Below are 11,496 nucleotides of genomic sequence, written 5' to 3' on the forward strand. Positions count from 1 at the left end.
TAACAATAACAATAGGGGGTCATTAGCTTTCATGTGATCCTTCCTGAAGTTTCCTCTCGGTAGTGAGGAAAGGGGTGGGGATGAAATGCCTGAGACTGTCTCTGGGAGAAGGGGGTGATGGGGGTGGCTAAAGGGGGGACCCCTTTAAAATCTTGAGGTGGAAAGCTTTCACCCCAAGTCCTGTTTAGAACGCCTGCAAACATCTTCTCTTAATAAAGATGCCTATTGGAAGAAATATTCCAAGAGTTCTGTCTTCTTAAGATGCAAAGTGGGGTAGGTCCTTACAGTATCCCAGTATTGCTTTTCCTACTCTTTTATTGACTATGAAGGCTACTCCATTTCTTCTGAGGGATTCTTGCCCATAGTAGTAGTATAATGGTCCTCTGAGTTTTGGCCTAGTCACTTCACTCTTTCTGGCGCTACTAGTACTAGCTCTCTGCTCTTCCCCAGTAGCATATTGGACACCTTCCGACCTGAGGGACTCATCTTCCAGCATCATATATTTTTGCCTTTTGATACTGCCCATGGGATTTTCATGGCAAAGATAGTGGTTTGACATTTCCTTCTTCAGTGGATCACATTTTGTCAGAACTCTCTGCTATGACCTGTCCGTCTTGGGTGGCCCTGCACGGCATAGCTCATAGTTTCATTGACTTATGGAAGCCGCTTCACCACGACAAGGCAGTAATCCATGAAAGAGTTCAAACGGTTGGTCATAAATTAATCATAAATTGGGGACTACCTATATACTACTTGCATTCAGTGTTACAGAGAACCAAATTCCCATATTGGTTAAGGATCAGGCTAGAACCCAGGAGATTGTGAGTTCTGGTTCTGCCTTAGGTATAAAGCCAGCTGGTTGACCTTTTGCAAGTTTATCTTTCAGTCCTAGGAAGAAGGCAATGGCAAACCACTTCCAAAATCTTGCCAAGGAAACTGCAGGGACTTGTCCAGGCAGTGCCAGGAGTCAATATTAACTTAAAGGCATACCCCCAAAAAAGCAGTAATACAGCACACTCACCATAGATGAAGCAATGATAAACTTTGAGGCTGAATGGCCATGATCTAGCTTTCTCGACATTCCACCAGCATCTGTGATTGGCATCTCTAGACCCACAATGAACCACATATCCTTGTGGAGTACTTCTCAGTACCTCACCATTTTTGTTCTAGATTTCTTTTAGGATTCCTTTTCTTATTTTATGTTGGTTCCTAAATTTTCCATGTCCCATTTTGCCTAAACCCTATTCCCCTTTCTTGATGATCCCACAAAAGTAATCTGAGAACTTGAGTTATCTGTAAGTCCATTTCTCACTCTACTTTCAGGCATTTTCAAACTTGGCAACTTTAAGACTTGTGGACATCAACTCCCAGAATTCCCCAGCTAACATGGCTGACTGAGGAATTTTGGGAGTTGAAATCCACAAGTCTTAAAGTTGCCAAGTTTGGAGATCCCTGCTCTAATTAAGTTTCAACTTTAAAATACTTTTTCTAACTGTGCTTTCCTCTGCTTTTTATAATTTGCATTTTACTCTTTATTTTGGTGTTTAAATAATATTTTAATTTCAAAATCAGATCATTATAAAAATTGCCCTACAGGGCAGACCAGACCAGGAAACCAAAACCAATAGTGCCAATATGACCTTAATTGGAAGGTTGCAATAACAGAATCTTGCAAGCCTGAAACCAATTCCTCCTGCCCTGTCTTTATGTTCTAGAGAAATGGGGAGGATATATTCTAAGATACTTTTTCCACCCCATTTCTGCGTTGGACTCAGATTTTGTTTATTAGACAGTTGTCTAGGCAGCTTTCTTTCTCTCATATCCCATTATACATAGTCCTTTCTTTTTGTGTCATGTTTGTTTCATTGTTATAATATTGCAAGGGGTGTTTGCTACTTATAATATAAGCTAGACCAGGGCTTTTCAACCAGTGGTATGGGTACCACCTGTGGTACATTGGCACCTGGCAGGTAGTACACAACCATCCTAGAAAAGTGGTAGCAGGGGAGGGGAATGAGCTGAACCGGTGGCAGTACCGCACAAGCCTGAGCGAGAGATGGCTGGAGCTGCAGGACTGTCGGCTCAGCGGAAGCACCAGGATCAGTGCCGCTTTCCAGCTGATCAGCGCTTCTTCGGGGCTGTCAGGGCTCAGTGGAAGCATCTGAATCAGTACCAGGCTCCAGCTGGAGCTCAGCGCTGATCCTGGTGCTTCTGCTGAGTCCAGAAGAAGCGCCGATCAGCTGGAATGTTGCAGCCTCTCCAGGGTCTTGTGATTTACATTCAGATGCTTGGCAACTGATTCATATTTATGACAGTCATAGTGTCCCAGGGTCATGTGAAGTGACCAAAACCTGCTGCAACCACCCAGCAGATGGGTGGAATAAAAACCAAACACCTCCCACCCCACCCCCACTGCCAATCCTCAACAGAAATGCTCACAACAATGAAAACCTCGGACAGGAGGAAGAGCGCGGCCGGGTGGGCAGGCAGGTGTCTTGCTCGGCTGTGGTGTGGGGGGCACTTTTTTCAGTGCCATTGTAACTTCGAACAGTCACTAAGCGAACTGTTGTAAGTCAAGGACTACCTGTACTTTATCACTTTTTTCCTTTTGGGGGGGTCATCAAGTTTTTGACACCTTGCTAGGTGATTGGTGGTACTCGGTTATTGCCATATCCTAAAAGTGATACAATGGGTGAAAAGGTTGAAAAGTCCTGAGCTAGACCCATTTTGCTCTAGGAATGAAGCACAGGTAGCTCTCAACTTACAACCATTTATTCAGTAAATATTCAAAATTATGGCACTGAATGAAAGGAACTTATGACAGTTCTTCAAGTTCCAGATGCTGCAGCATCTCCTCTACAATTCTGGTTCCAATTGCCATCATAAGCTGAAGACTACCTGCAAAATTATTTTGTATAAGTATTTTTTGAAATTATGTTTCCCACCTATCACAGATATCTTATTTTTCAGAGGCATTCACATATCCATTCCCACTGTAAAAATTAGATCAGTTCAAATAAATGCAACACAAGATAAGAAAAAGTACTGTAGTTGAGACTCAGGATTTATAACTAAAGCAAGGGAATTATCATATATGGTCTCAGCTAAAATGGATTTAGAAGTAAGAATACAATAGGCTAAGCCAGTGATGGCGAACCTTTTAGAGACCGAGTGCCCAACCCTCCTGCCCTGCGGGCCACCCACTGCCTCCATGGCCTGCCGCAGATCGCCTAGGTGGCCTAGCAGCACCATGGTGGTCACGCCCTCTGCCCACGCCCCACAGCATCATCTGCACATGACGGGGCGCGAGGGCGGAGTCTTGTCCCCGCTGCCCGGCTGCCATGTCCTTGGCTGCGCTGTTCCGTGTGGGCCGCACCCGTGGGCGACTTTCCTCGAGGGGGGCTGCTGGTGAGGAGGGAGATGGGGGATGTGGGGCTGGGGCGACGGCCTGCGTGCCCAGAGAGAGGGCTCTGAGTACCGCCTCTGTCACGCGTGCCATAGGTTCGCCACCACTGGGCTAAGCATTAAAAGAATTAATATTATTTACTAAAAATATTATCTGCAAAAATCAATGTTTGACTAAAAAAATCCCTTTTACTTAACAATAATTGTATTAGCAAGACTTTGGGGGGGGGGGGCAGGTCATGGAAATCTCAATTATTTATACTATTATGTAATGTTTTGCCCAAAGTCAGAGAGGCATACTAAAACCATTTTTAGATCATTTAATTTAGAAGTGCAGAGACCTGCTCAAAAAAGTTGCAAAGTCAAAGGAAAAATAGAATGGACCAATTAGTAAAAGAATATAATTAATTTAATGTAATGTAATTTTAAAAAATATATAGTTAAGAATATTGCATTTAATAATTTTTCCTCCATTTGATCCTAAAAAGTAATCCTTCCCACCACATCTGAAATAACATTTCTTTGTCTTTTAAATTTTTATTATGTTTTTTAAAAGTATAAAAAAACAAAGAAATCAAAGAAAAAAGTTAAAAAGGAAAGGGATAAGGAAAAGCAAAGTTGAGGCCTGCAAACAAAAAAAGAAAAAAACTATAGAAAAGGATAACTTTTAACTTTTTTCGATAGGATGAAAATTTAAAAACAATGCCTTTTTGAACTACAATAAACCATAACAAACAATCTTCTATCACCACTACTATCATAAAAACTCTTAAGTTTAAATTTCATTTTTTAGTTTCAAATAAAAATAGCAAGAATAGTTTTCAAGTGGAAACCAAATTAAATAGATAGTCATCAAAGCAGTCAATTTTGCCTTATCCTCATACTCCATTAATTTATTCATTAATTCTTCCATTGTTAGTACAGTATATGTGATTTCTTCCATCTCTGCACATAGAGAAGCCTTGCTACTGTTGTCATATATAAAAACAAAGTTGCATTTTTTCTGTCTGATTGTCAATCAAACCTAAAAGAAAAGCCTGACTTCAATTATACATTCAGTTTAAGAATCCTCTGAGTTAAAATACGTAACTGATTCCAATAAGTCTTAACTTTCTTATATGTTGAAATAACTTTTCTTTATAAGCCTTTGTTCGTACGATTTATATCATCTCATTAACTTTTCATTTTTCAAAATTACCCAAAAAGACATTGATGGCCTTTATCAAGCAATGCATAGGACTGACACTTAAGTCACACTTGATATTCTCTTCAAAACAAAAATTGAAATAATTCTATTTTTACTTTCAGACACTATCTGGTTTGCCAGATCAAGATTCTTTCTATGATGTTATTGACTGTCTAGAAGAGCTTGGGATGGAAATTATTTCCCAGAAGCATCTGAACAAGAAAGGATTAGATTTGGACTTAGTAGAGCAATTCAACATTTATGAGGTAATATAAAATGTCCTTCTCCTTTACAGTTTGGGAATATTGCATAGCTGAGTTTGCAAGAAAAGTACATTTATAGTACTACTTGCCTATTTACTTTTATTCGGAGAGGCAAAGATACGCATATGCACTACAGATGCAGAAACATGGTAGTATATTTTATTGTAAAATGCATTTTTTACTAGGCAGGGATAATACCAAAATGTAAGCAAGCGTATTTATTTAACTGTGTGACTACAGTTGAACTGGGTTCATATTGATAACTGTAATATTGATGCAGTATATTAGTTTTACACTAATAGAAAATAAAAACATACAGCATTAAGAAAAGGATCTGCTTCGAAGTATTCCACATGCATGATTATTATTCAGAATGATGCATTAATTGTATAGTAAGTTCTTTTATCACTTTATATTAATGATATTTCCCACTAGACTTCCAGCTTTGTTTTCCATCTTTCTTTATAAAGAGCATATTCTTTATAAAGAGCATATTCTTAGCACTATCCAAGATCTCTGTCTCTTCTTCCTTGAACCAGTCATCACTTCTTTGAGTTGGCCCATGTGGGAGTGCTCAAGGAGCAGTTATTCAGTGCCATGCCACCTTCCTTTTCTTCCCTCATTGAAGCACTGGATATATCAGATAGCAACTCATAGGATAGAAGCATCACTCTGGAGCTTATTGTTGCCCCATTATTTAAGAGGAGGGGGAGACTACAGGATTCAGGAAGTGGGATAAAATGTGACTTCCCATATTCCCTGTCCCACAACTCTTTGCACAGCTTTTCTCTTGGAGTAAGAGGCAAGTCAGCAACTTCACAAATTACAGCAACCTTATGAGGACATGGGGCACATTGGCTTCTTTGATGATTATGTATGAAATCAGCTTTTACACATTTGCAAAAATCAAGCAAAGAAGAAACAATGTGAAACAATCAGTGATAAATTATTTAAGGAAGATCCATTCTTGGGTTTAGCTTCTTTGCTTATGCTGTCAATATAAGTGATAAACAATAGTGTTGATAGTACACATCCCTGTTTTATTACGGCTATTTCTGTGAAGGGTTCCAATGTTTGTTGGTTTGTTGTAACTACACTTCTGCAATCGCTGTACAAACTTTTGCATGCTTTAATAAGATGTTTACTTACTCCATATTTGGTCAATGTTCTCTATAGCAATTTCCTATCAGCTCTATGAAATTCTTTCTCTTGGTCTACAAATGCGATAAAGAGATTCTTACTGTATTCTCTATTCTTTTCTATTAATTGTTTAAGCACAAAAATTGCATCTATGCAGCTTCTATTTGTTCTAAAATCCATCTGCTCTTTTGCTAGTTGTGGTTCTTTAATTGGTCTTAATTTGATTTCTGTTATCTTGGTGTACATTTTCCCTACATCAGGGGTCCCCAGCCCACAGACTATAGTCCAGTACTGGGCCGCGACCCATTGAGAACCAGGTCGCACAAGCGGCACACAAGCACTCGAAGCTTCATTTGCACAAATGGCACACAAAACCATCCCCTCCACCCCACCAGTCCACAAAGCCAAAAAGGTTGGGGACCGCTACCCTACATGACTCAAGAATGAGATGCCTCAATTCTGTGTGCATTCTCATTTGCTCCCTTTATTTTTCCACAGTAGTATTATTGCTTCATGCCAATCAGTAAGTTCATTAGTTGTGTCCATGCTATGTTAAAGACTCTATGTAGTCATCTGATGCTGCTTTACCCTGTGATTTGAATTACTGCTGTTGATAGCCTATCTATTCATGATGCTTTGTAGTTTGGTGACTTTTTAACACTCTTGCTACTTTATCAATCAGTATTTCTGGCTCTAGCTCTATCATTTTGTGGTCTTGTGTTGCTTCTTCATGATACTGTCCATGGGTTGAGGAGCTCTTTGAAGTATTTCTCCATCTTTCTATGATTTCTGATGGTTCTGTTAGTGGCCTTCCCTTCATGTTATAATTCTCCTCTCTTTTCCATATACTTTTGACTACTCTAAAAAACATTCTGCAGGCTGATGTCTATGTTTTTCCAAAGCCCTCACAGGATTTTTGTTTTGCCTTCTTGATTATCTTGTTGGTATCTCTGAAATCTATAATTTATATAATCTTCTTTTCCTGATTTTATACAACATTATATAGCCTTTTCCCACCTTTACTGCTTCTTTAACCTCTTCACACCACCATGCACTGTATTTGGTCCTATTCCATCTTTTTCCACTTTTCCTTTTTCCATATAATCCTTCTGCAGTGTTAAGCAGGGTAGTTCTGTATACCTATTCATTCTCCACATTTTCCACCTCTGGTGATAGTGGATAAAATACTGTCTCCACCTTTTGTTCTGTTATTTCTAGCTTAAATTTTGTTATCTTAATTAATTCCTGGTTTTCATTTGTTTTTTTTTCTGTTAATATTAAAGTTATCATGTCTTGCTGTTAGCTCTACAATCTTATGAAAGATGTCACATAGTCTATTGGGGATAGCTTTTGGATCAAATATTCTGAACCTTCTTTTTACACTTGTTAATATATAATCAGTCTGGCTTTTAGGGATGTTGTCATTCCATTTATACCATATTGTGAGTCTCAGTGTTCAAAAAATGTATTAATAATAAAAAGATGGTGTTGGTTGCACAAGTCCACTATCCTTTGCCCATTCTTGTTCCTTTCACTGTTCTTAAAAGCAGATGGGCCAATGAACTGTTCATATTCTTTTCTGTTAGTACCTACTCTACTGTTGAAATCTCCCATTACATACAGCATACTATTAGCTTCCACTTTCTCTATCTTTTAAGATAGTTCATTGAAGAACTCATCCATTTATTCTTCTGTGTAATTATCATTGCATGAGGCATGTAATTGTACCTATGTTTCAGTTTGTTTTTCTCTCTAGATTTTCAATATTATTATTTTATTTGAACAGTGGTTGATGTCTAGTATGCATTTTGCAATGTCTGGATATATGAAGAATCCTACTCCATTCTTTGCTGTGGCCCTTCCAGAGTAAATAAACAAGGAGCCTTTGAAAACTTTCTTACTGCCATGTCCTTTACATCTTATATCGGCTAGTCCCATTATCTTGATCCCTCTTTTTTCCGTTATTTCTACAATTTCTTCTGTTTTATTCCGCATGGCAGCTGTGTTCAAAATAGCTATTTTGTTCTCTCTGTTCTGTCTCTCGGTCCTTTAATATTGCCATGGTAATTTTTTATTTGATCAGTCCATTTGTATCTTGTTATGATTCTGATGCAACTTCACCAGAGCCCCTTTAGCAAGGCCATTTCTGGGAGACCCAGGATAGCCATGGCTGCCGTAAAGGTCCTGTGCCACAAAGCCATGCCATCCCTTGCTTTCTCCTGTTTCCACCTCCCACAATGTGGACATGGGGTTGGTCTTTAAGAGGCAGGTAAAGGAATAGAGAAATAAATACATTTAGATTAATTTATTTTCTGTGGTAATATATTTCTCCATGAATACTATTTCTTCAAATTTTCACAGTAGTTTTAACTTCCTCCTTTTAGCTGATGGAGACTATAATTGTCTAAACTATTGATAGCAAAAGATTTTAATTCCCAGTTCAAAATAAAACCATTTTTTAAACCTGGGTACAGCCTCTCTGCTATGAAAGGGTGGTATCTAGAGTTGTAGGAATGAGAGAGGCTATTTCAGTAATGGCACAAGGAACAGATTGATAGGGATTAAAAACAGCAGAAAGTCCCCTCTCACATTGCTTTTTTGATCTTCCACAAATACACATCTCTCCATCTTTCTTTGAAATTTCAACATCTGTATTTTTCGTTGCAAGGGTGCATAACAAGGAACAGGAAATATTTTAGGTGAGAGTTGCACTTAAGATGTCATTATTTTTACTTTCAGTCTCTGAGGGCTCAGGGGGCATTTCTCTTGTGTGCACACAGGAAACATGTTATATTTGAAATTTCTATATAAACAAATTGATTCTTCAACATTTGTAAGAAGCATCTGAAATCTCCTGTTGCCCTGCATAATACAGATTATTGAAGCCTTGATAAATAACAATCATCAAAAGACATTTCCATATATCTTTCTGAGACAAAACAAATATATAAATCATTGTATAATGTATTATATGCATTATTCCCTACACTTTCCCTTTCATTTTTTTAGATGGTATTGAGACATGAAGATGATGATAGTGGAGAACCTCTTCTTATTGCCTGCAAAGACAGAAGAAGGGCCAGTCTTGGTTCCAGTGAACGAAGAGGGCTGGAACGTAGGAAGAGCAGGAGGCATTCCATTCAGAGTGTCAAGAATACTTTATCAGCCCCTGCTAGCCCCTGCACTCATTCAAGCCCTAATTTCATGTGTGGCCATAGACAGAGCACTGAAGAATATAGTAAGAAGTAGGTATAGAAATAAGAAATGTTCCTAAATTCTTTTTGCCTTTTATATTTTCAAATTTCTGTGACTTATAATTGGCTGATATAACTTCACACCCACGGTTCTGATTCATTTTGCTTAAAATGACATACACTCGTGTAACATTTTCACAACATGCTATTTGCTCAGTTACCAAAAATGAAATAAGGCAAAGAATTAATTCCTAGGGAAATAGTCAACCTGTAGGAGTTGATAGTTTAACAATTTTCCAATTAAAACAAAAAGGAATGAATGCAAACATCTTATTTATTTACTGATAAAGTATATGGGGGAAATAAAAATATGGTGGCTTGGTGTAATTACAATCATATAAGAATTCAAAAGAACTGGGGACTTCCGGTGGTGATGCTGCGCTGATGGCAGTTTTTTTTTAGGCTGCCAGTCCTGTGATTGTGTAAAAGTCGAGGAGACAGCGAAAATCAGCTGTCCTGCGGCTTGAAAACCTCCTTTCTCGGGAGAAGAGGGGGAGGAGAGTTTTCCTCGGGTAGAGGTAGAGCTCCCCTAGCCCTCCTTAATTATTTGGAGGTCGGAGGGTGAGAGTTCCCTCGGAGCCCGAGGCTTTCTCCGCACTCCAGGACGCCTTTGCCCTCAGCTTCAGGAACAAAGCAAGACGCCGCATCCACATCTGCATTTTAAAGGGATTTGTGAGTAATTTAAAAGCAGACAGAGCTGACCAGGAGAAGTTAAAATTGCAAGTGCTGGAATCTTTAACTCGGCGAGAAATAATCTTCTCCATATTTTAAGTTGACTTATAGGGGGAAAAATGGTGCCGGAATGCTGTTTTTTTTTGTGTTTGAAAGGACAGTGTTAAGAAAGAGATACAATTGGTAACAAAGTTTAAGGGGATAGTGAAACTTATAAGAAGTGGATTTATACAAACAGGAAATGGCTTCAAAGCGTTTAGGAATTTCTGCTGTTCCTAAAAGTACAATTTCTTCGCCTGTAGTACAGCCTGCAGTGCAATCTAAACATAAATCCCCCCCCCACCTTCTCCTCCACCACCTGCATTTATGCTTAAAGATATTCAAGATGCTTTAAAGCAAGCAACACAAGAAATAAAGGAGGAGATGGCTGATCTCCTTGACAGTAAAATAAAGGAGGAGATGGCTAACCTTCTAGAGAATAAAAATAGAGAAATGAGGGAAGATATATTGCTTGCACTTCAAGGGTTAGCTACACATATTGAACGTTTGGATGACCGGTTGGATGAAGTTGTGGAAAACACTGAAAAACTAGAAAGCAGAGTTGTCAAAGTTGAAAATAAGATTGATATAACAGAGGATGAAGTTACCATCTTACAATATAGAGATATGGAATTTGCATTGCGAATAAGAGGATGAAAGGAGGATCCACGAGAAGATCTGAAAGAGGAGGTGGCAAAAACTATAGCTCCTATTCTGGGATATGTACCTGAGGAATTATCAAGAGAGATGGATAAAATATTTAGGGTTAATTCATGGATTGTGAGGCAGAAAAATTTACCCAGAGATGTGGTTATTTATTTTTCTAAGAGATCCCTTCAAAATGTAATTATTCAGGCTTTTTACAAACAGAGATTCCAAATTGCAGATCAAAATATTATAATTTTAAAGGAGATACCTCCAAAAATTCTTAGAAAAAGAAAAGACTTCGCCTTTCTGTCCAAGGAGCTTAAAAATCGACAGGTCCAGTTTAGATGGGAGATACCTATTGAAATAGTGGAGAATTATGCAGGGACACGATGTAGACTTAATACAATTTTAAAGGCAAAAGATTTGTATACTCATGTCCTGAAAGCAGGTTCACCACCATCTTTATGACCTAAGAGAATAGAAGAAAGGCTGGAAGATAAACATCTAGTTGAAGGCGCAATGTCACTGGTTGTAGGAGACTCACCACAGGCTGAGCCTATTGATCAGAGTTTGGAGGTAAAGGATGATTCAAAGGAACAGAGGATGACTCGTGCTGCGTATAGACGTAAAGAAAAGGAGCAGAAGCAGAAGGTTAATTCTGGAGCAAAAATACAAGGCCCGATTATTTTTTATTTATTCACAACTTATATGCCGCCCTTCTCCCCATGGGACTCAGGGCGGCTCACAGCATGTTAAAACAATATAAAACATTTCCCCTCTAAAAGCCAATTAAAAACCAAATATTTGTTGCTGTGTCTTGATAAAATCCTTAAAATTGTCCCTATTTAAAATTCACCCTAGGTCAGACCCGCTTGCTGAAAAAGCC

General features: G+C 38.6%; 1 protein-coding gene across 1 annotated transcript in view; it reads left to right on the forward strand.

Moving 5' to 3' along the window:
- The window catches only part of LOC107293258 (FH1/FH2 domain-containing protein 3), a gene marked incomplete at its 3' end in the record, with an annotated part of 105,905 nt that overhangs the window by 62,510 nt on the left and 31,899 nt on the right, over window positions 1-11,496 (forward strand). Inside the window, exons 6-7 of the mRNA XM_015822402.1 lie at window positions 4,717-4,860; window positions 9,007-9,242. Of these exons, the coding sequence (XP_015677888.1) occupies window positions 4,717-4,860; window positions 9,007-9,242 (380 nt within the window). The remainder of the gene's footprint in view (window positions 1-4,716; window positions 4,861-9,006; window positions 9,243-11,496) is intronic.

This window comes from Protobothrops mucrosquamatus, unplaced genomic scaffold (genome assembly GCF_001527695.2).
Source record: "Protobothrops mucrosquamatus isolate PMUCROS unplaced genomic scaffold, P.Mucros_1.0 scaffold1553, whole genome shotgun sequence".
Lineage (NCBI taxonomy): Eukaryota > Metazoa > Chordata > Lepidosauria > Squamata > Viperidae > Protobothrops > Protobothrops mucrosquamatus.